At 42.3% G+C, this 25757-nt stretch overlaps 2 protein-coding genes across 2 annotated transcripts in view; one reads left to right on the forward strand and one right to left on the reverse strand.

Moving 5' to 3' along the window:
- The first annotated feature begins 479 nt into the window (after positions 1-479).
- SMLR1 (small leucine rich protein 1) lies at positions 480-25676 on the forward strand. Its single transcript, XM_033145416.1, has 5 exons — positions 480-608; positions 6493-6543; positions 14169-14298; positions 15329-15445; positions 24948-25676. The coding sequence occupies exons 1-4, from the start codon at positions 480-482 to the stop codon at positions 15436-15438; spliced, it is 420 nt and encodes a 139-aa protein (XP_033001307.1). The 3' UTR covers positions 15439-15445; positions 24948-25676.
- The window catches only part of EPB41L2 (erythrocyte membrane protein band 4.1 like 2), a 78875-nt gene continuing 69601 nt past the window's right edge, over positions 16484-25757 (reverse strand). Inside the window, 6 exon segments of the mRNA XM_033143776.1 lie at positions 16484-17669; positions 19502-19607; positions 21724-21804; positions 22536-22628; positions 23031-23153; positions 25057-25605. Coding sequence (XP_032999667.1) covers positions 19503-19607; positions 21724-21804; positions 22536-22628; positions 23031-23153; positions 25057-25605 — 951 coding nt within the window. The 3' untranslated portion in view covers positions 16484-17669; position 19502.

Raw genomic sequence — 25757 nt, forward strand, 5'->3', positions numbered from 1 at the left:
AGTACTTAATCCAATCTAAAAGTAAACATATTTCCAAATTATATGATTTGCTCCTAGAATCGGAGGTAAAGGAGGAGCAAGTGAAGACAGTGATGGTAAAGTGGGTCCAGGATTTAGGGGGAAATATTATGACGAGCCAGTGGGAATGGCTGTGGAAAAGAGATATCAAATTTACGGCATGCTATAATTTAAGAGAGAATGTAATGAAAATGCAATACAGATAGTACCTGACCCCAGTCAGACTAGCAAAAATGTATAAAAACTGTAGTGATATCTGTTGGAGATGCAACAACAGGGCAGGAACCTTTCTACACATGTGGTGGGAGTGCAAAGAGATAGTGGCATTCTGGGAAAATATCTATAATGAATTGAAAAAGATGTTTAGATTTTCATTTGAAAAAAAACCAGAATCCTTTCTTCTTGGTATCATGTCAGAGGAAATAAAAAGAACGGTCAGACCAATATTTATGTATGCAACTATGGCGGCAAGGTTATTGACTGCCATAAATTGGAAAAGCAGCAGCGTCCCAACTAAAACAGACTGGCTATCTAAAATGATGGAATACTTCCATATTGCCGAACTAACAGGGAGGATAAGAGGAGATATGGTACAAAAAGTGAATAAGAAGTGGACTATCTTTAAGGAATACATCAAAATTTACCGTATTTTTCGGTCCATAAGGCGCTCCGGACCACAAGACGCACTTGTTTTTTAAAGGGGGAAAACCAGGAAAAAATATTTTCCTGGTTTTCCTCCTCTAAAAAACCGGGAGGGGGGCGCTGGAGGGGAAGCCCCTTCTCCCTTCACAGCGGCTCATCCCCGCTTCCTTAAAGGGACATGGGGACGAGGGGAGAAGGTTTCTCCCCTCCTCCCCATGTCCCTTTAAAGCAACAGGGGATAAGCCTGCTTTTGGCATCGGGGCGCAGGGTGGTGGAGAAAGCAGCAGCATCCCCGCTGTTTCCTCCACCACCCCTCTGCTGGGGAGGCAGCGGAGAAGTTGGTGGATCGTGCCTGCAGCTCCGTGAACGGAGCTGCTGGCACGATCCACCAACATCCCCTTCGCTTCCCGTCGCCTCCCCCCATCCCCCGTCGTGTTCGGCGGGAGGTGGGGGGAGGCGGCAGAGATGTTGGTGGATCGTGCCTGCAGCTCCGTGAACGGAGCTGCTGGCACGATCCAGCAACATCCCCTTCGCTTCCCGCCGCCTCCCCCCATCCCCCGTCGCGTTCGGCGGGAGGTGGGGGGAGGCGGCAGAGATGTTGGTGGATCGTGCCTGCAGCTCCGTGAACGGAGGTGCTGGCATGATCCAGCAACATCGCCGCTGCCTCCCCCCACCTCCCGCCGAACGCGGCAGGGGATGAGGGGAGGCAGTGGGAGCGAAGCCTTCGCTCCATAAGGCGCACAGGGATTTTCCCTTCCTTTTTAGGAGGGAAAAGGTGCGTCTTATGGAGCGTAAAATACGGTATGTGGAAAAAGTAGAATTTCTGACAGATATTGAGTGAATCCAGAAAACAATTAGAGTGAAAGGAGAGTAAAGTCAAGATAGAAGAAGAGATTAAAGAAATAATGAAATGTGTTTAAGCTAGCAGGAAAAATAAAGTAGCGTAACAAGAACGGCTGGAAGTCAAGCCACTTGGTGGGTGTCTGTGTGGGGTAGCTGTGTAGGTATGTTGATATGTATAGTATAGGTAGGTATTATATAGAGTAATGTAGGTATGCTTTATGTTATGAAAATAAGGTAGTGTGTTGTGTATGTGCATTGTGTAAATGTAAATGTAAGTGTTTTATATGTTAATAAAAAAATAAACACCATGTATTTTTGTGCAATATGACAAATATGCAAATCCTGTAGAGTGTTTTCAGGGGAAGGTGGTCAGATCCTAACAATTATTTTTATCCTTGTTAGCAAGCAACACCTTTGTTTCCTGCATCCAACACAAAGGTGACAAAAACCAGGTATAATTTGCCCCCCCCCCAATAAATTGACTCCAGTCACAGACTCAGCAGAGGTAAACCAGGTCATTTCCTCATATTGCTTGAGGACTCAGGAAGCTCGGGCTCCAGGTTGGTGGATTCTGGGAACTGGGAAACTGGCAGAAATGGAGCCACTGATAAACAGGAAGGAGACTCAGAGGAACTTCCTTGCTATTCAGAGGAGCTGAGGGCGATGACATGATTGTGATTGCAGCTAGAGTGCCAATGGGCCCCATAGCTGTCAGCCCTCCCTGCTGTTTCCCAATGCTATAATAAGGGAATTTCCTGCAAAAAAGGGAAAAGGTTGACAGCTATGCCAATGGCACGAGACTTACAGGTGACAGCTCATTTTCAGTCCGACTCTTTGGGCAGTGATGGCAGCAAAAATAACTTGCTTCTGTGTCAACAGTGCATCTGTGCAATGTCAAAGGCCTTTTTCCAAATGATGAAAGCTGTGGGGGGGCAGTAGGTCAAACTCTTGGGGAACCTGCTGTGAGCAGTTTGCCTTACAATTTGCTGGCTAAATTCACTTGCATCTGTGCCAGCTTGGATGGAATAGTTATTATAGAGTCCAGCAATGTCATTTTTCATACTTTTCAACTTGTGCAGCTTGAGGATGTGGATGAGCTACTTGGAACGTTGAAGAATTCACTGTGGGGTGTGCGGAGGGGTGGAATCTATGCCAAATACGCTGAAGTGGAAATATTTAATCTCCAAAATCCAAAAAAATCATAAACCTTTGGAGCCCATCCTATGACCGAGTAATTTCAGGACTGCATTTCTTTTTTAAAAAAAAAAAACAGAAGTGAGAACACAGAGATGCGATACAGGAGGGCAATTGCCAGGAGATCTATTTTAGTTTCAGAATTAAAGATTTTATCGAAGTGGTCTCATAGATTAAGGTGTGTGTGTGTGTGTGTGTGAGAGAGAGAGAGAGAGAGAGAGAGAGAGAGAGAGAGCGCTGGGAATGGGATGAGATTATGGCAAAACAAAGTCAGTATTTCCAGATGCATCTCTAGACCCCATTTACTTGTGCCATTATTTGATCCTTTCCTGTGGGTCGGTGAGGAATCTCACTGCTCCACTGTACTTTGTTAACACTTGATTTGTGTAACCCTCTCAAGTTTAGTATGGCACCTCAAGTCCTTGGTGTAGCTGTAAAGTGTGGAAATGAGATACCTCTCTGAAGGCACAGCGGACACATGCCAGGGAGTAGGCATCCAATCAGAACTTCCTAGCAAATGTCCACAAGTTCTGGGGGGGCATGCCTCTTCTACACAATTATTCCCTTGGCTTCTGTGAAGTAGCTGCAATACAGCCTGCTGTTCTGGAATTCTTCCCAAATTGCTCCCTCATCCCCTAGTTGGAGGACCTGCGTTAAAGGAACTGAGCCATTTTGTTCAGGAAAAAAAGATCAGTGAAACAGCAAAAGCACAACAGTAAGGAGGAAGAAATTCCTCCTTAAGCTCTCATTAAGCCTCACCATATGCACAGTACAGCAAAGAGCTCTTTGGTGCTACTCGGGAATAAAGAAAGAACAGCAGCAGCAGCGAAAAGGAAGTTTCAAAGCCCTTCCTCTGCACCGACTGCTTTCAGAATACATTAAGGCTAACACAGTTGCACATTCAGTTACAATTACTAATTCTCTGAGTAAATAAGGAGAATAAAAATAGGATTAAACAATAATAGAAACGGTAGTGATGAAAGGAATTGTACGGAAGAATTAGCTGTTTCCTGGCATGACAAGATTCTTGCAAACGGATTTCAATTGTCTGGGTGCCTCTTGGCCTCTCCCCACCCAGCCTCCTACTTCAGCTTCTGCCTCTGATTTTGGATTTCTCTTTGCCACAGACTGTCCCTGCTCACTAAGCCCTGTTTCCCCTTCAGCTTCCGAAACCACCTCATCCTAGTCTTCTCCCTCTTCTCCCTCTGACCACTCATTGTTGTCCCACCATATTCCCAGGCTCTGAGTCTTCTTCCCTTGGTGGTTCTCCAGCTGCTTCCTCCCACCATTCCTCTGCGTCCAACCAATCCATGACACCTGGTTGATCTCAGTGGACTGTATTGTTCAGTTTCCCTGAGTTGTCAGGCTGTTGCTCAAGTCTGCTCAACCTCCATAGGGCCTTCATGAGAGCAGGCTGTGCTGAACCCATCTACCTCCTCTCCTTGCTTCTCTTACCTTGTCCCCTTTGCCTCTTCTCAATATTTCTAGTTTTCTTCAGGCTACTCTGGAAGCTTAAGGGAACAGAAGCCTTGAAGAAATCTCTATCTTTGGGGGGACCACTGAAGTTCTTGATTGTACATTAGAATATTTGTATAATGCGGGTGTACTGGATGAAGCCAAGTCGCTGCACACACAGAAGACCAAACTGTGGCAAGCATCCATAGATTTGTGCTTCATCTTCTCCAATAAATATGATGCACAGCTATAACTCCACACCCTTGGGTCACATTAAGGTTCAAGAAATCCCTTTCCTCGAACAGGTATTTATTAGCATTCCACCCCATCTTCCTGTCCACTCCATCACCTCCATTTTAAACATCTGTATCTTTCTGCCTTCATGTGGCCCAGGCCCAAGTCATTTGCATTCATTTGTGTCTAGACCTTAATTGCAGCCCAGTCGATAGCTGGCATCTGTCTGCACTCCGTATTTGACAGCAGGAAGTTCCCCCCCCCCACCTCTGCCTATGTCTGTGGTAGAACAGTTAAGCTGTTAGTTCAGGCAATGCAGGTCTGGGTAACCTGTGTACAATTTTGCTGTAACCAACCATTTCACTCTTCCCCAAACATTGCATCATAGCAGTTGAAACACCAAAACGCTTTTATTCCGTTTATGCCATTTTGGCACTTGTAATAGACGTATTTCTCTTGAAAACCAAATTGGGACTCTGTGGTTTTTACTAATTAGGGTGTGGTTCAACCTTGCCTTTGGAACATCGTGATTAAGGACACATGTAGACTTGGTAACAGCTCTTTAAAAGGTAAAGGTAAAGGACCCCTGACAGTTAAGTCCAGTCGCAGACAACTCTGGGGTTGCGGCGCTCATCTTGCTTTACAGGCCAAGGGAGCCGGCGTTTGTCCACAGACAGTTTTTCCGCGTCATTTGGCCAGCGTGACTAAGCCACTTCTGGCGCAACGGAACACCGAAACCAGAGCAGCACATGGAAACGCCGTTTACCTTCCCGCTGGAGTAGTACCTATTTATCTACTTGCGCTTTGGGGTGTGTGCTTTTGAACTGTAAGGTTGTCAGGAGCTGGGACAGAGCAACAGGAGCTCACCCCGTCATGGGGATAGGAATCCCCAACCTTCTGATCAGTAAGCCCAAGAGGTTCAGTGGTTTAGACCACAGTGCCACCCATGTCACTCTTTAGCAACAGCCAAAACCACCTAATCCTAACTAAATGTGCTGGACACTCTGCATCACTTGGCCAGCTTGTGGTATTCATGCTAGACCTAGGAATAACATAGTTCCAGGTTACACGTCATTGTAGCCAGGTCAGATTTATCCAAAAAGCATGCCCCAAAAGTTCCAGTATTTACTTATTAAGTACTTTGCTCTCTGGAGTGTTTCATGCATTAGGGAAATGTTGATCCTCTGGCATGCTTGCAGGCCATCCATCCACATTACCATGCAGGGAAATTATAAAGATATGTTGCCTCTGAAAGCCGTTTGAACTTGTTCTTAATGTGAGAAGGTAAGTGGATGGAAAGGGAAGAAAGCTATCTCACCTTTTGACAAAACCGTTGCACAGCATCTTGAACTCCTCGTTAGGGAGAACAGAAAGTGAAAAATGCCTCTCAGGAGTGTTGCAACTGAATCGGCTCAGAAAGGAGTATGCTGAAAGGCTTAATTTAGAAATGTGCTTTGTAAAGTGAACAGAGGCTGCAAAAATCCATGATATGGCCATTATACATTACTTTGCTTTTGAAAGCACAAGCAAGGCCAGCAACATGTTGCCAAATGCAGCTTTCTTGTGAGATTGCAGCCTATTAGCGTCGAACCCCCCAAGCAGAGCTTCCCTCTGATGTTCCGTTGCTAGCATCTCCAATGCCACACGAATGTGTGCGTAGTGTCAGGGAGCAGGGGATCAGCAGGCTGCTCTCATACACAAGGCTCTCAAAAAGGAAATCCAGAAAGAACTCTAACAAACAAAGAAGGTGAAAGACAAAAGACTGGTACATGCCCCCTAACAGTCCAAGCCTATGAATCATCACATCGCTACCAGTGATCAGTTCCTCAGACTATTTTCCCGAGTAAGAAATTCCAAATTTGCTTGAAAATTTCACTTTTCGTACAGTGAGGTGGCCACTCTCATCAAAATCACATTCTGGGTCTAGCTAGAGTAGTCTTCAACCTTTTCAGACATTCATTTGGGGGGACACACACACACACACACACACACACACACACACACACACACACAGTGCTGCCATTATGACAGTAGATGTCACAATGCTGCTACTTTGGAGGCAAGTATGCTTCTGAATACCAGTTGCTGGAAAAAGCAGGAAAACAGGGTGCTCTTGTGCTCAGTCCTACTTGTGGGTTTCCCATGGGCATCTGGTTGGCAACCATGAGAACAGGATATTGAACTGAATGGGCCATTGGCCTGACCCAGCAGGTTCTTCTTAACTTCTTCTTTGATCTACCCTAGGTGAGGTTGCAACCTCTCAATATATCCTTAATAAGTACTAGACTGCTGAAATGTCAAAACCCAGCACAGGCTGCATATGCGCATAACTAGGGATAGACGAATATGTTAATTTTGATTTCTCACAGTTCCTCATTTTTCTCACCTTAGATCATTTTCACATCAATTTGCGAATTCTTTTTTCTAAAGTCCTCGTAAACAATTGTCCTAATACAGTATACACATTTTTGCAATATAATGTCTTTTTGCATGCTATTTTCAATACTGTGTGCATTCTTATGCAAACTTTACCTAGTATGTGGATTTTGTATACATTGCTTGGTTGCAGAACTATGCTGCATAATTCAGAGAAGCGCACTCCCCCCCCCCCCAAAAAATGAATGCATTTTGGTTCATACATGGTTTCAGGAAGTTTGAATTAAACAGGTTCGCTTTTTCATGTGAAGTGAACTGAATTTGTCTCCCATCCTTACCCACAACACAAGAGCAAACCGGGAAAGTAGAAAGACACAACCTATCAGAGGAGAGTGTTGGGCACCTGGGAAAGAGAAAACAGAAGCCAAACTTCTGAAAGAAGCTTTCATATGAGAGACAGAAAGAAGCACTAGCTGCCTCAAGTCCCGAAGAAAATGAGCAACAATAAAATCGGGATTCTCCATCGCCTGCCCACTGAAATGTTACAAGGTGGCTTGTTACCAGATTGATGAGCAAAGCAGGAAAATGGAAGCGATGGCTAATCCTTTGGAAGACACCTGCTCTCACCCATGTGTGTGTCAACAGAAGTCTGTTGATATCAAAAACAAGTCAAAGGGGTGGGTATTAAAAATAAATAAATTAGAAGGGCATGAGTCATCCATAGTCAAACAACTTGGAAGTGCCTGAAGCTCCAGAGACTGTGAGGAAGAAGCAAAATGAGATGCCACAGTCAACCCACAGAGCACCATCAGGCAAGATTCCCTAAGCAGGGAGCTTTTGCCTCTAAGCAGTTTTCATTTTGATCCCTTCTTGCCTGATCTGCGGACATTTGCTGTTCCATTCAGAAGCACCACATTGCACATACCTATTCTGCTCCACCAGCACACCAGCCTTATTATAATGCATCTTGTTTCCAGGCTGCTTGCTAGCGTGTCCAGTTTTAATTAAATTTTGATTACATTTGCCTGACTATTTAAAGGCTTGCACACTGCATGCATCAGTCCATGCTTCATTTACAGTCTCCGCTCTCTCCAAACGCTCTTGGTTAATTTCTTTTTTTCCTTTTGCCCTGCTGACTTATAACATGTTGTTGGTGGGTCAGACCAGGGGGGAGCTGTGGCCCTCCTGATGTTTCTGGAGTCCCAACTTGCATCAGCCCAAGTCAGCATTGCTGGCCAATGATCAGGAATGATGGGAACTATAAATCAACAATATCTAGGGTGCCACTGTTTCCCTATCTGTGGCTTGGAAGGTTGTGTGAATTCGACAAATCTGTTGCTTAACATTTATATCTTACTTTTGTTGAATTTTAACTGAATCTCCCCAAAAACCAACATTTTAGAAGCAACACGCAGGTAAAACTTTCTTTTTTTCTAATATGTTTGGGAATTGCCTAAGGAATATGTCGAAGACGTATTTGGGATGCAGTATTCCTCTGGCAGAATTACAGTTTCCACCCAGTGTAAGCTCAAAATCTGGACTGCAAATCACAAGAAGAAAGGCAGGCTGTAGCTGGGCATTCATTAATGCCAAGGTTACTGCGGAGGAGGAAGGTCCCCTTAACAAGGATGGCATGGAACTCAAAGTGCATCTTTCCTGCCAGGTGAAGAACTGCGCTGAGCAGGCAGATGGCTGAACCTCATTATGATGCAGAATTGTAGCACAAAAGGGTGAAATAGTGGTAAATTAAATTAGCATTCACGAGGAATGAATGGCAGGCTATGATGAATGCCAAATGCCATTTTTATTTCATGCCACATTATACCTGGAAAGGATAAGTGCCAAAAAGCATTTTCCTCACTGAGGCTAACAAGATGAGCCAAGTCTTGGACATATGCAAACAGTCGCCTCTCATTGTTTTGCAGACGCAGAAAGAAGGATTTGAAAGTTACAGTTACATGAGCAAAGAGAAAATGTAGAGAGGCCCCCCCACCCCACTTTGCACAATCCACATTTGGACACCCTATCCAGAAACTGCCCAAGACAGTTTTGGCACCTGAGGCAGAAAATCCAAATGCTAGCCTTTTTTTATGAGGGTAAAACAAAACAAAAAAAGGTAACAGAATAATAGTCCCTCCAATGGGACTCAGAAAGCTGCCACCCGAGATGGACCATGTCATCCTGCCTAACCATAAAGACAGTTTTGAGCACAATCCTGTTTGCGTGATGCACATAACCTCAAAGGCTATTTGAGTTTGCCACAGAGACACATTCTTGATGTATTCCACTTCCTTTCCCTGATGAAACAAAACTGCTTGCTTGCTAGCTGTCCAAGAAGTTCTATAAGGACAAACAACTATAAGGATGAAAGACTGCCCCGAAAGTCGAAGGGTCCAATTAGCAAGCTATAGCAGACTAATAAAATAAAATAAAATAATAATAATAATAATAATACTTTCATTACTTATACTCTGCCCATCTGGCTGGGTTGCCCCAACCACTCCGGGCAGCTTCCAACACATATAAAAACATAACATAATATAACATAAAACATTAAAAACTTCCCAATACAATAATAATAATTTTTGGAGTCCTATGTGGAAACAGCACCCCATTGCACTCAGGCAAGGTTCTTCAGTGCCTCAGATACAAATAAGCTATCTAGCACACACTTTACTTCTGCATAGACCTCCTGGAAATCCACAGGTGAGTTGCAGAGTCTGAAAAGTTAAGGAAACCCACAGAATGACATGAACTGGTAGGACAACAGAGGAAAGGGAAGAGGATTCTGGTGAGGGATATAGCCATGACTGAGACACATTGGGAGAAGCTGGAGACAGAGAAGGGGAGGCTGGGGATTTAGGAGGTACTCACGGGACATCGGAGGATGTTGCAGGAGCAGCTAACTGTTCAGGGCAGCTGGGGAAGGGTGACAAATCACCAGAAGCAGAGGTGTCTTCATGGACATGGCGGGCTCTGAGGTGTCGGAAGCAGCAGAAAATGCACTCCAGGAGAATAAGGCAGACAAGGGAAAACAGCCCGGCTCACTAGTGGACCAGGTGGAGATCATGAGGCTCGTTAGGTCAGAGAGGAAGTTTGTGGTCATTCAGCTGGATGAGGCTCAGGGCAGGGGAAGATTACACACTTCGTCAAGTGGACAGACACAGCTGCTCAGCTGGAGCAAACTCAGGTGCAGCAATCAAGACTGGGAAGGGTAAAAGGGAAGCAAGTCAGAAGCTGTGTGTCTGCTTAGCTTTCTCTGGTGATGGACCACCGTTTGGTTGCCTTGGGATGACCACTGGACTGGGACTTTGAGACTGACTTCCAGGTGTTCCAGCTCTGGATCTTCTGCCAAGGCAGGAACCTGACCTTCAGGATTGACTTCAGACCTTGCTTGTTTTGGACCTGGACTGGTATTTGACAATTTGGATAGTCTGACTGCTCTCTAGTGTTGTCCTTGGGACTGTGGACTATCAGGGCTTACTTCCAGGTACACCAGAAGGATGGTGTACTATACTTCATATTTCCTACAAAGGCTGCTGAAAGTGATAAAAAGCAAACTCAGGTTCAACATTAACTATTTCTTTGGAGCATATATATATTTTTTTACTCTGGTGTTCTGTCAGAAAAAAGACTCCCGGTAATGAGACACTGCTTACTATCTGAAAGGCATGACACCAAAGGAAAAGGAACAGGGAGGGAAGAGGGGTGAAGCAAACCCAAGCACTACTTCTTGGTTTCAGGGATCTTAAAACAATCAGCTGGAATGAAAAGTGTTCAAAGAAGAGAGGAACCAACAGTTGCTGGTCTCTGAGCTGGGCCATTAGAGAGTCTCCTGTAGTCCCCTTTCACCCGCTAGCATGGGGTGGATAACCTTGGGTCCAGAGGCCAAATGTGGCCCTCCTAAGGCTACACCCCATCCCCAGGCACCTCTGGCCCTATTTCACATGCTTGAGCATCTTTGCCTGCTTGGAATGTGTCCTTGGATTATGATGATTACGCTTGCTTGCCTGGAGGATAATGAGGTTATGCGTTTAAGAATTTGCTGTGCAAAGGTGAACTGTATATTCACTGTTCACCCATTTTTGCTCCTGGCCCCACCCACCAGGGGCATATGCCCCAGAAGATTGCTCAGAGGGGAATGCAAACCTCAGGCTGAACCAGTTGTTGTTTTGTATGGCACCCACAGGTCAGAACACATAGCTCAGATCCTTTGGCAGTTCTGTTTCCTTCCATTCCCAGTTCAAAGTGCTGATTTTGGCCTTTAAAGCCTGAAATTACCAAAGGCCAGTTTACTTGATTACCTACTGTACTTCCATACAAGTATGCCTGCTTTATTTACTATGCAATTGTAGAACTTGCCACTGACCCGTCTTACTGTGCTAATGTATTATTTGTTTGTAGTGTTAAATTGCTTGTTGGTACTGAATTATTTTTCTGGTGCTGCTGTGTGCATTTACTACTGTATGCTAAGATAACAAACTGGCAGCGGGGAAGATCCCATATGGACACAACCCTAGATAACGACAACAGACAACACTTGTCTGAAAAGTTAACAAAGCCTTAAGCACAGCATGCTTTCTTAATGATTCTTTGAAAGTGAAAGGCAGTGATTTTTAGTTTTGACCAATACGAAGTTCTTTATCGGATTTGGGGTGGATAAAATACTGCACTATCCAAAAATAAAATCAATGTTATTGCCATAGCAGAACGCCAAAGTAAACAGGAGAAATCTGTTTCATAGCACGGACTATCTGCACTAAGCAATGGAGGAATGTCAGATCATCTGTTATATGGCTGACTCAAACACACCAGCTTTTCACACTAATGGGGTGCCATATTTTGTTGATGACCCACATTCCTTCCCTGCCAACTGGTATCACTCGCTTGTTTACTCTAGCTCAGTCTCAGGAAGCCAATCATGGATCACCCCACACACTTGTGGATTGAAATGTGGGGAGGTTTCATGCCTTAGTCAAACTCCATTGCAAAATCTCAAATTATTCTGAGTCCTGCAAACACCTGCTTTTCTTATATCACACACACCTTAGAGAAGCCACTGAGGGAATGGTTGGATGCCCAGTTTTTCTTCATTTCTTTTTTTAAAAACCCTGCAATTTCTCAGTTGGTGGAACAATGCACTCTGAACATGTGCAGAGGTATTCTCAGTGTATGATTGTTCCACTGGTACAGAGTTGAACCCTGGCTTTTGAGAATGCTGAATTCTGACTGAATGTTACGCAGTGCCAGATCTGGGGTGTGTGTGTGTTGTGTGTGTGTGTTTCCCATATACAGGGCGCCGAGCTAAATGGGGCTCATAATAATAATATATTTATATGAGTACCTGCTGAGAAGATTCATAAAAGTAACTGTACTAAAAGGAATTGTGAAAATAAGAATTTTTGAGGGGAGGGGATTTTGTCCTTGCTCAGGGAGCCATATTACCTAAATCCCTCCGTGCTTTATGTTCATGTAACTGAAATTCAGAGGGTTGCATCCAATGCTCGGTGTGTGTTCAGCTCCCCTGGTGCAATAGCACTTCTGTTTCCTCTTCTTCCCCTGCCCTTCCATTCAAACTGCTCCAAAGTGCCCCTAATCCCCCAGAGCTGATTTTGAGAGCATTCACGGGGCTGGAAGGGGAGAAGTAGTTCTGTTGCAGATGCAGAAGTCCATTGTGACGGCCAAGCTGCAGTGTTGGATACCACCCACAATATCCCAACTTTCTTATTAAAATCTCATAAAAAGGACAGACAAATGCTTCCCTGCAGTTTCTTAATCTGCCCTGTTCACTGTTGGTATTGTTCCTTGTGCCCATGTTGTCATTTGATGACACTCATTCATTTTCTGGCCTTGTCTCCTCTGCTACCACCATTTTCATGATCCAACACCTTTGCTACATACTTCTGAACATTGTACATTCTGTTGAGGATGCAACAACAATAGAAGAAGCCAAATAGACTATTATCCACATAGTACTTTACAGAGTAATTTAAGAAAGCAGGGTGCTGCTCACCCAGAGAGCATAAGTTATACAGTACGTAGATCAGTGTATATATGTGCATTTGTTTGTTCAATCCTAGCCCTCTTTATTAATCTTCCCTCTGCAACTTCCAGTGCCACCTTCTGTGTTGTTCCAGGGCTTCCCCAACCCGCCAGTGATTTTTCTATTTTGGGTGGGTGTGGGTTATTGCCTCTGTCTGCAGGTTTCCACAGCTGGATCAGAGCCATCTGCAGATGGAATGAGCCCTTTTGTTAGCCAGAGGCAAAGTCTAGACAGAGTTGAGTGCAGCAGCAGCAGCAGAGAGGAGAAGAAGAGAATAACAAGGTGAACTATAGTAAGTACAGTGGTGTATCCTCGGGGTTCATTTAGGTTGCAGGTGATGCTTGAGTACCACAGAAAGCAGGTTTTGAGAAGTGATTTGAATAAAGGAGGACTCAGGAAAGTGTTCAGGAAAGGGGATTTTGTGTATAAAGGAGTAGCTTGCCACCAACATTCATACACGTGAGAATTCAGGTCAAATGTATCAAATCTATCACTTCTAGGTCTTCTATACATTCATTTGTGTGACCAGGAAGGGCATTATTCCTGACTTGGCCAGATTGTTTTGTATTCTACAGTCTGAGCATTGGCAAAGAATTGATCTCAGCTTAGTAAGCAGTAGCAGGATGTGATGTGATGATTTTTAATAGTTGCTCAATGGAGCAAATGCACTTGACAAGGTGTTGTTGTTTTTTTACAAAATATAGACACCAGCTTGCATCATTTGTCATTGGCAGAGCCTTTAAGTAGGAGACTAGAGAAATTTAGAGGATGGGACACAAGAGATTTTATCCTGGGGTGAGGAACCTGCTGCCCTCCAGTTGTTGCTGGACTCCAACTCCCTAACCGTTGGCTGGAGACTAGCACCAAACCGAAACTCCTAGCCTTGATAATCTTCTAGGGCTGCAAGATCCCCACCCTTTCTGGAACCATGGGAGAGACAGACATCAGTACTCCCCCCCCCCACTTCCCTGTGGGGAAGCAAATTTAACATAACACAAGTGTGGAAGAATAAAACAGAAATGTCTGAAATGCTTTATATCATCTCTTAGCCTCCTTGTGATGAATGAAAGGTGGCATGCAGGTATTTCAAATGAAGAGTTGACTAGAGAAATTATAAAAGCCCCTCTTATTCTCAGTTTAGCTGCCATTATGTGCCATTTCAATCTGCCCTTCTAAACTTTGCAGCCGAGTTAGCTCTGTTAACATGGTGGCCCTCACATTAGAAATCACAGGCTTGTGCAAACAAAGCAAAGTCCAGAAGGAAAATAAGTTAATACGGGCCGAGCAAAGGCCATGCAGCAGGAGCAACAAGATACAGAGAACAAGGTACAAAGCTACACAAAGACTCATTGCGATGGGTCAGGCTGTGGTGTACACCCTGACAGCTTTTGTCAGGGAGCTGCCTGGATGGCTTCTCTTCATTGGAATTTTCCTGCCAGTGACTCTGCTCCTGCTCCTGCTCCTTTCCTACCTGAGGGTTAAGCTACGAGAGGGTGAGTCAGCCACTACAGGGCTCTGAAAGGTGGGCAGGTAGGCAGAACTAATAATAAAGCAGAACGCTCTGAATTTAACCTATACAGTAATTAGGACTAGCAGAATAATTCCAGCTCCTTCGAAACAACACCTAATCTCCTGCTGTACTGTAAGAAACTGATATTATCCTCAGCGCTCTTCCCCAGGCAAAGGCCAGTAAATATATTTGATTTCCTACTGATAATGTATGGCGTAGATTGCCAGTTTTGAAAGGGTACTGGTGGGTGGGATACAGCACTGCTTCAGAAACAGTCCCCCGCAAAAAAAGCAGAATAGAGCAGAACAGATATGAGCATCAAGCAGTAAGACAATGGCAAATAATAGCGCTCTTGCTGTGTGTGTGTGTGTGTGTGTGTGTGTGTGTTTAATAAGCATGGTACAGGATTTCTATGTCCCGTTAGCTTATTGCAACACGTTATACATAGGGTTGCCTCTGAAGACATTCAGAAACTTCAGTTGGTGTAGAATTTGGCAGCCAGGTTGCTCACCAGCCAAGACAGTTTGAGCATATAACCATGCGCGTAGGCAGGATTTTTGTGTGTGTGTGTGTGGGGGGAGAACCAATGTGATTGGTCAGTTAAGTATTTCTATTGTTTTACTTGATGTAGCGGAGCTAGCTGCCCCCCTGGCTATGTCCATGCATGTAACGCCAATCCTGGCCAAAGTGCACTGGTTGCCAATTACCGGTAGTTTCTGGGCCCAATTCAAGGTGCTGGTGGCTCAGGACCACAGTACCTCAAGAAGTAGCATATGAACTGACCCAGACCCCTGCGATCATTATCTCAGGCCCTTCTTCGTGTGCCTCCTCCAGGAGAACGCCAGAGGGCGGGGTATAAATAAATTTATAATAATACGAAATTTATTTTTCATTTGTGTATTAAAAAAAATGAACATAAGCATGAAGCTCCTACTGCTGAGAGGAAAATTTTATCTTGCTGGTCGCCTTTCAACAGCTGCTGCAAACTAACACAGTGTGTTTATCCTTTTCAGTGGACCAGGAGCTCTACCTAATTCATAATCCCACTGATGCTGCTACCATTGAAACCTATGTCAAATACTACAAACAGGGAAGCGGTAAAAGGAAACCAAGATCATCCTAAGAAATTGGTAACTTCCAGATACATAGTTTAACACTGGCTATTTACTCCATAAGTTTAATAGCTGTTTGATGTTATGCAAAAACTGGGGGTAGATATGTGAGGGAAGTTGCAACAATTTGTTCTTTTAAAAAGGTATAAATGAATGGGCTTGTTATCTAAAAATTGGATTTTAATTATTTTGCTTCCTAATATAAAGTTAACAGCAGAAAATGTTTTCAGAAAATGTTTTCATTCAAAAATAATTGTGCACAAAATGGAAAAGTAGACTTTTCTTCCATTTTTCTACCACTTAAAAAATCTCTCTGCAGTCACAAGTGTTGGAAATACAGTGAAATGTTGTTTTTATACAAGAGAGTATAATACTGCTTGTACCTGATGAGATTCTTTAGACCTAATGCATTTCTTAGGGCTTGTATAGGGTTGTGTGTTTGTTTTGGAAATTACAGATTTGTAACACTTTCAACTAAAGCAAAGAGGTTTGGTAGGAACCTTGTACTCAAAATGAATTGAAATTTGCTGGTGAAAGACAGTTCTTCTTGCTACTGAGATTTCGTCTATGATGTGATTGTGATATTGCTGTATTGAAAACTACTTGCTAATGGCATTACAGTAGCAAGATTGTTCTATGATTCTCAGTTGGGGACGCTGTAGTAGTGGAGTTTCAGGGAGCAGTTGGGGTTGGGCGACTTGACCTCTAGGATAAGGTTACCAGACGTCCCCGGATTTACAAATCAGTCCCCTGACAAAATCCTATCATTCTGACTCATTTCAATGAAGTGTCCCCGGATTCATTGAAAAAAATCTGGTAACCTTTACTCTAGGACGACATTCAGTTAACAGCATGACTCTTCCCCACTGGGTTGGATAGGCAGGGGGGACAAAACTAGGGTGCCTCTTGCTACAGGAATGTTATTAGGTTACATAAAATCAACAAGTTTTGTTTTAACAGACATCCCACCCTCTTGAAATGCTTTCAATCATGTTGAAAAAGAGGCTCAAAACTGATTTTTTTTGAGGTGTCAAAATACAAATGTGCTGAAACATCTAGAGAATAAACAAACTTTATTTTATAACAGTATTACAGAAAGCAAAATATCACTTAATACAACTTCAAGCTGCTATAAATTTAATATGGCATCTTAACTATACACAAGGTGAACAGTGAAGTATGTGGGAAAGAGACAGTTAGCAGGTTTTCATATAGACCTCCTCAGTGACTAGCAGCCTCACTAAGCAGAGTTGGTTCCCATACTACTTACAATGGGTCCTTGGCTGCCCCCCCTAGTCCCTCAATGTCCTGAAAACCTGTACAAGACATCAGGCGAACTACTTAAAGACAACTGCTCAACAGACGTGTCAGTTATAACAGGTAGACAATGAGTTATGTAATGCAAGCATCCTGCACATGTATTCATATAATCAAAGTGTTTGACATTTAACATGTTAAAGAGAAAAGCACTAAGGTTTTAAGCTGCCTGGATTATCTTTGTCAGAAGGGGAGAGAGCAAAGTCCTCCTTATCCTGTCTGGAATGTTGCAGACCAAAGTGTCCACGAAGAAATTGAACAATGGCACTGAAGTGCATAGAGGTTACTAAAACAGTGCTCAGTCAGTAGAAACATCTTTATAACTATCTCTTCTATAGTATACCAGCACCAGTTCCCTTCAGAAAGTGGGAGATCCTCAGAACAGACTATAAGGAGTTTGTACAACATCCATACAAATCTTAATTTATTTTCCCCACCAGGTCATAGGAAAGCTTTGTATTTTCTTTTAATACAAGATAATATATATTTTTATATTATTTGATGTTTTATTTACCTGAATAATCTGAAAAAAGTTGTTATCCCATTAAGAGGCTTTATTTGGAAACATCTTGAAAAGATTTAGTGAAAGATTCTCTCCTTCCTGCACTTGCTAAAGTGAAAAGTGCTTACTAAATATTTCTGTTCACTTTCATGCAATCAAGAAATCAGTTATATAAAATGTCAGGGAAACGTGGAAAAAATAATAAATCTCTAAACCTCATAAAAAGCCAAGAATGTTAAGAAGTGGTTATAAAAATAAAAGACATATATGGTAAAGGACCAGAGAAGATAAGTTTTGGTGTCGGCAATTTGTTCTGGAGATGTCTGGTCATTGTCACCAGGCTTGGTGAAGTCAGTGTAGTAGCGGTGGGGACACCAACTTGAATGATCAAAGTTCTTCGGTCACAAATCAGTCTTCAGAATTCTAAAGAAAGGCAAGCAGTTTAATGTCATTCTTTACATTTGGTCACAGATTTTGAATGCTATTAAAAACACTCTCAACCATATTACAGCTTTCTTTGAGTAATGTTCCTTTTTCAAGTCAGTCACATGCTACATTTTTCTTATTTCAAGTGGCATCAGGCCTCCCTCTTCAGAAGAGAAGCTTTCCTTCATTTTTCAAGGAGCTAGCTAAGGAACTGCTCTCTCTCTCTCTGTCTCTCATTGCAAACAGCTCCTAATGCATCACCATTAGCATTCCAAAGGCCTACGGTCTCAGCTATGCTGTACCTTTCCTTTCTGCTTTCCCTTTGTGCTCTTCTTCCGAACCAAACTCCAAACTGGAAGGTCCAAAACATTATACCCTAGATCTGATTCCATACAGAATCACAAAAGATGCATTTATTTGTGGTCAAAAACATTCAAATAGGGGTTCCAGGTGCTTAGCAGCAGCAGCCAGGCACAGTCTTACAATGGCTGCGCTCTTTCCTTTCAGGTCCGGGACAGAGGGTGGTGCTAGGGGAGGAGTTGTCGTTGCGGCACCCCTTGGCCTGTGGAGTGCCACAGGATGCAATCCTTTCCCCAATGCTTTTTAATACCTTTATGCGCCTGCTTGCCCAACTTGTTCCGAGCTTCAGGCTGGGTTGTCATCAGTACGCTGACGACACCCAACTTTATCTGCTAATTGATGGCCATCCTGACTCAGCCCCAGACACACTGACCAGATGTTTGGATGCAGTGGCTGCATGGGAACTGGCTGAAGTTAAATCCTTCAAAGACAGAGGTCCTCTGATTGGGTTGGGGGTGGGAATTCCCATCCATTGCGGGGGCGCAATTAGTACCAGCACCTTCAGTCAAGAGTCTGGGCATAACCTTAGATGCCTCTCTCTCCATGGAGGTGCAGGTCGCAGCTACAGCAAACGCGGCATTTTTCCATCTCCGCCATGCCAAGCAGTTGGTCCGTTACCTTTCCCACCCTGATCTTGCCACTGTGATCTATGTGATGGTCACCTCCAGGCTCAATTATTGTAATTCGCTTTATGCGGGCTGGCCCGTGAAGCTGGCTCAGAAACTCCAGCGGGTGCAGAATGCTGCGGCAAGGCTCCTTACGGGATCCTTGCCATGGGATCACATTCATCCAGTGCTACACCAGCTGCACTGGCTCCCGGTGGAGTATAGGGTCAGGTTTAAGGTGCTGGTTTTAACCTTTAAAGCCCTATGCAGCCCAGGACCCTCGTACCTACGGGATCGCCTCTCCTAGTATGTCCTGTGGAGGACCTTATGGTCCACAAATAACATCTTGGCGGTCCCAGGCCTCAAGGAGGTTAGGCTGGCCTCGACCAGGGCAAGGACCTTTTCGGCCCTGGCCCCAGCCTGGTGGAACGCTCTGCCGCAAGAGACCAGGGCCCTGTGGGATTTGATATCTTTCCAAGGGCCTGCAAGACGCAGGCCACCAGGCCTTTGGCCCGGGTTCAGACTGACCCCCCCCCTTTACAAGACGTTGCATGTAAGGGGCCCCTCTAACCCTTCTCACCAGCTCATGAGGTCAGCACAAATAGTTGGGCCTGGGAAGCATTTAATGTTCCCAACCACATAGTTATAGTTATAATTCGTGGGTTGCCATCTGATTTTATTCTGATTTTAAGCTGTATTTCAACCGATTGTTTGATCTTACGTTTTAATGTATTATATATTTGATGTTAGCTGCCCTGAGCCCAGTCTTGGTGGACAGGGCGGGATATTAACAACAACAACAACAACAATTTATTAACCTGGGAGAATAATAGCTTTCTATCAGCTCTTGTCTCGAGCTCTTACCTTATTCTCCTCCTTCTGGAAGGTCTGTTTCCTTATGCACCACAACTCTTGTTACAGACATGTCAGGATGCTGTTCTTTGGCTTCTTTAATGGCTTGTGCCAATGCCTACGTAAGTATTAAAAAGGACTAATTAAATAAAAATTATGAGGGGGTTTGGCCAGTAATGACTACACTTCCTGGACTGATTTTGTTCAGAAGTGACAACTGAACAGAGGAAGAATGCTGCTCCACCTTTACTGAGACAGCCAAATAAAATACCCAGTAGCCCCTCTGGGCTTTTTAAGTTATGAGCTGTAAACTATGTTTTGGGTATCTTACATATTTATCTAAAGCATTATTTAGATCCTCCTTTTCTGGCAAACCTCACAAAGCAATTTTTCACCAAAACATTAAGAAAGCATTAATAATAATAAAAACTCCAGAAAAAGGAAGAAACAGAAAAACTTTTTAAAGCACACCACAGACACATCTTTATATTGATCCACATGGTGAGCCATTTGGATCAATATAGTATCTAGACAGGAATGCTTTATTGCTGCAAGGACATGCAAGCATTAGGACACAAGAGGAGTCGGTTCAGATAAGACCATCTAGTTCAGTATCCTGTTCTCTCAGTAGCTAATCAGGTGTCTATGGGAAGCCCACAAGCAGGACATTAGCGCAACAACGTTCTGAAATTTGCTGAGGGAAATCAGTGGGCAAGGAGGAGGGTGCTTAATGTTTCCCTCAGTCATCAATTCTGCTTTCAAATGCCCTAACTGGCTTTTAAACCACCCCCCCTTCCCATAGAAAACTAGCTGGCCTTAGACAAGAAACCCAAACCAAGCAAAAATGACCAAGGATGGAGAAAACAATCAGTGGGCACCAGATTCCCTATCAAGTCTCCTTGACAACTGATTCTCACCACCACTACCACAGTTGCTACAGCAATTGTAGGATTGGGAATATATGTTTCCCAATGTAATGGGTAGTTCTGCCAGGGAGCACCTGTCAGCTTTCTTCCACACCTGATGTGGGATGTGGAAAGTGTAAGCACTGGGCAATTAGCAACTTTTCCCTAAAGATCTTTTCAAAACACAGTTCAGAGGTAAACAAAATGAGTGGTGATTTTGCCTTCACAGATGCACACTGGAAACTCAAGACATAAACCAAAATAAATAGCAATCAGTTTTTAAATATGTAACCTTCAAGGCTTAACAATAAATGGCTAAGTAAATACACTATTTTGCTTTGCCTATACTTTATTTAGTATTTGAGCATGGAAGAGTTATTCTTCAGAATACAGAGAAATAAATTTGAAAACAAGACCAGATAGGCAAGAAAAATGTTTTTAAGAAATAATGCTTTCAAGCTTCCTAGATACGGTTTCAGGTTTGACAAATACTTTATTTCTAAGCTGTATTGAACATCATTTAGATTATATAATGAAGAATGACATATCAGGGTTGTTCAAACTGAAGACTTCAGGGGTTCAAATGTGAAAAATAAAAGTATTTTATTCCTATCAAGTGTATTTCCCATTTTAAAGGGTTACTACAGATCCTAATTTTACTGAAATAATGCTGGAATTTACATCTGAATATGAGCACATGTTTTACATAAATTAAAAACTGAGATGTTTATAAAGCTGAACAAGATCTTGTGTTAGAAACAGATGCATACAATCTATCTCTAAAAAGTTTACTTTAAGACTTTATAATATTTATCCTAAGTGGAGTATACAGTACTGAGATATGAATTTTATTAAAGCAAATCTGTTGTCTGACCTTTCCAGATTCCCCAGCTGTATGTTTTTGTTTTAGCATGTGCTGGGACAGACATCCCTCATGCCTAATGCTAAACAGCCCTGTAATTTAATTTCAGACTTCAAGGAGAGATTGAACTTGTCACAAGCCACTTGCTACAGGCACATCAAAATCTGAAATTAAATTTACTCAGAGCCCTTGGTACATTACAATTAAGAAATGAAAATTAAATCCCTGTTCTGTTAAATTGTGAACCTACAATCCATTAAGAATCAGTGCAGCACCACATAGTAAAAATGGCAGATTATAATTACAGTAATTCAGTGATTGTTGGTGATTTACATCATGAGGTGGTTGAGTTTTAAAAGTATTGTTCATGTTCTTATAATAGAACATATTTGACAGGGGGAAAACCTCAAATGCCTCATGACAGGCAAAATATTGGAAAGTAGAATATGATGTGTTCTGTCTCTCACCTGGTCATGGTCAAGGTCTGCATCGCCAGTGATAACAATCCGCTTTTCAATTCTGGTTTCTGACACACCACCTTTTACTGTCTAAAGATTTCAAGAACAAGAAATGTTTTACTTAATCCTCCAATGTAAGTAGCAGCTTGTAACTAAACACAGGAAAAGCAAAAAAAAACCTTTCTCTAGTTCTTCTAACGTTTATAGTTTAGTAACAATTCTTAAGATAAAAACTCCCCAGCACATTAAGGCCTTAAGCCTTAATTCTATACTTTCATTATTCAGATGTGTAGCAGAAAAACCACACCTGCAGCACAAAACTCTAACATTTTCCTTCATTATCTGGAAATTTCAGTACCACTCAAGCAAATGTGGGTCACAATTTAAACTCAGTAAAATACAAATACGATCAACAATACTAAAAGAATATATAAAAGCCCCACCAGCACAAAATAATCGGCAGCATAAATCCATTATGCACTGCAACCTAGAGTAGCATCGATAGAGAAGGGGGGAGAGGGTTGAACAGATGGTACTAAATGGTAACAGTGTCCATGCCTTCATTTAGGATAGTCATAACTGCTCTAAACATACTTAAAATAAACCATCCTAGGTTAAATATAATGAAAGTTCAAGGTTCCAGAAAATAAGCGAGTCACAAAATCTTGAATTCTGAATGTTTCATTAGTAAATATAAAATATGCCCAGAAACTTGAAATAATATAACATTTCACAGCCCATTTTGATGAAGAGCAGTCTACATCTGTCCTGTTTTGTTAAAACAGGTGAGAACAGCAAACCTCACTGTTTTTCTTTTTTACCTTTGTGATGTGTGTGGTTGTGGTTGTAGAAAGAGATTCTGAAGTGATTGTCTGTGCACTCAACAGCACACCAGCATCACCACTGCCATCAAACTGCATCATCAAGAAGAAAGAGCAATAGTCAATTTTGAAAAACAGGGAAGCCAAACCAGCAGCCTTCCTTTAAACAGAAGTTGCCTGTTTTAGAAATGAAGACATCTAGATTACGTTTCTCATGCCACTCAAGTGCAGTAGACAATTCTGGAACACACGATGTACTAAATGTCATTTAATGTGATTCAATCATTAACCCCTTCTAAGGCAGGTGAAGTCAATATGGCATGGCATCTCAATGATGTTCTCAGATTTAAAAAGTCCATTAGTTCATTGTCCCAGTATAAGCAGTGTATGTATACGGAGATAATTTCCACAAGGAGATATGGCAACCTGTCCTCTCACAACAAGCTTACAATATTGTATCCCAAAAAGGCATTCTAAATTATACAACACCTGTACCTGGGGAGATTCATATGTGATCGTTTTAGTTTCTGTCTGAACAATTGGAACTTCCTTGGTGGATATTTCAGTTCTCTGTGAAGCATCTGAAATGGTCACCATCTCAGTTTTAACCACTGGAGGCTAGTGTTTAGAAAGACACAGAAGAGTATGAATTCAAAATTCATAAAACTGTAAAGTAAATGGTATACAGCAGTCTATTAACTGGCTTCAGGCAACAAGATCCTAGATTCATTTTTTTTAACATTCCTTAGAAGAACTCCTACACCCAAGTCTGAAAATCATGAACACACAAGAAATGTTAAGTGTTCTGTCTACTAAATATAAGAAAGCACTTGAAAATCACCATAGTATATTTCCTATGCTAGATATGAATATAAATTTAAATCAGTAGCATATATAAAAATGGTTAATAAATTAACATACAATCAGATTGGTAAGATTTAAACCTTTTAAAATATCGGGGTACATGAGAGATCTTTACAGTGGTGAGCCCATGGCCCATCACAGCTTTCCATTGTTTGAACCCATAGCTTACATCTGATTTAAAAGCTGGTTGTTTTTTTTTTTAACTTCATGCACATAATATATACTCAGTGTAGGTGAGCCACAAATGGCCACAACATTTATGTGTTTCTGTCTTGTACACATTAACAAGATATGTAACTACTTCAAACTTTATGGTTTGAGCAAGTACATCATAAAATTCTTGTGAAACGGCCCTTTGAACAGTTTGAATCATTATTTATAAAGATTGTCAATATATCTTCAATGAGCTCATTGGTATGACCTACCCTTATGTAGCCAATAGATGTCACCCCCAAATCAATTCTGTCACAAACTTGCTACAACTCCTTATATGGCAATGTTTAATAAAATACATAAATGCAATTTGAGAAAGTTTAAAACTTGACAAATCCTGCCAATGGGCACAAGATTGACCTAGATGGCGCTGACCATCATTACAAATCTTCTGTTTCCATATTTAATAACCTTGGTTGTGGAAATGCCCTCCGCCACTCCAGTATAACTATGGCGCTCCACACACATTTCTCTAGCTGGATGAGGAATTGCACATGCAAGTGGCTCTGGGAATCATCTTCCAGTCCAGCTGCTATGTGCCCCATTATGTTTTTTGAAACACACACACACACACACACACACACACACACACAGCAAGAGCGCAGATCAGCTTTGGGGGGATGGATGAATGGTGGCGGAATGGGTTTAGTCTTTCTCTCCACAAATATCAGCTGATTAACACAGTTGCTGTGCTCCCAAGTTGCTGTTTGGCAGGACCACACACACACACTGAGTTGGATTGGAACCTTTAACCTGTGCTTCATTTACCGTCTCTCAGGCTCTTCATTATGCTGCATGTTCTTAGAGAAAATAAATTTGATTTAGCATCTACTGAGTAAGTTCATGCCTCTCAAGGACTACAAGTGGCTAGCATAAAAATAATAACTGTATTTGCAAAGGACTTTGGTTAAGAGTTGTAGATATGGTATGTGTGGTGATTTATAGAATGTACCTATTGTGCATTCCTACAAATCTTGGCTCTTTGTGTTTTAGTATTTAGACAGGAGGTTTCATAAAATAGGTAGGGTTTTTCAATTAAAAAAATACTTGGGTTTTAAGAATATTACATCAAATGCATAAAATGCGTTTTCATCTCATGCACAAGATAGGTAACATCACAATTCCAATTAAAAGTTATTGAAGGATAATAAAAATCAAACTAGACAGGACAAGACTCAAACAAATTAACACATGCAAAACAAACAGAACATGAGAAAGTAAAAAGATGGCATAATCCCAGGAAGTTCGCTCTTCTGGGTAACCAAACTAGTAAAAAAATTCAGAAGCCTTAACCAAAGGCAGAATTTGACTGCACATCCATTTTCCACTTTCTAGATCTGAATCTTTATGAAAACCTGAAGAGGACAGAGAAGAAGAAAGGCAGAGATATTGAACCCTAGGACGATGTGCCTGATAAAGGATCCCTTACTCTTCTACCATTTACCTCGGAGCAACAAATTATTTGCTGTGAAACATCAATGTCACTATGCGATGCCTCTCCATTTACTTTGAGCTGCTCTTCCACCCTCTCTTCCTTCAGGCCTTGCTTATCCAGTTTTGCCGGGTGTCCCTCTCCGGGTGTCTTGGTGGATACTTCATTCGCCTGGACCAACATTTCTGTCACCGGTATGTGCGTAACTGTTGCTTGAAATGGACTGGCTTCTTGTGAAATTTCTGCACACACTGTTGCCTGTGCATTGTGTTCCCCCTCCTCTATGATAACTTCATTTTCTTCTATTTCTTCTTTTATGGCACCCTGAGTCATCCGTTGGTGTGGCTGATATTCTCCTACTTCATCTTCACTCTCACTACTGCTGCTACTTGATGACAACGATGAAGAATCCTTCTTTGATAGGTGCTCCATCTTCTGAGTTTGCCCACCACCAGAGACAAGTTGTGTTTTGCCTCTGTTGGTATCGGCAGTGACTACTGTCTCTTCTATGCCAACCTCTGCCTGCTTCTTCTCCACTACGTTCAGAGTCTCATGCGAACTCTGCACAAAACAAATGGATGAGGAAAAACAAAAAGTAGAAAACATGAATAAATAAAATAATGAACATAAAACTATGTGATGGGTGGTTCAGGTCACATGAAGAACAAAGATGACTGTAATGGTTAAATGAAAAAAGGAAGGAAGGAAGAATG

Source organism: Lacerta agilis, chromosome 3 (genome assembly GCF_009819535.1).
Source record: "Lacerta agilis isolate rLacAgi1 chromosome 3, rLacAgi1.pri, whole genome shotgun sequence".
In the NCBI taxonomy this organism is placed as follows: Eukaryota; Metazoa; Chordata; class Lepidosauria; order Squamata; family Lacertidae; genus Lacerta; species Lacerta agilis.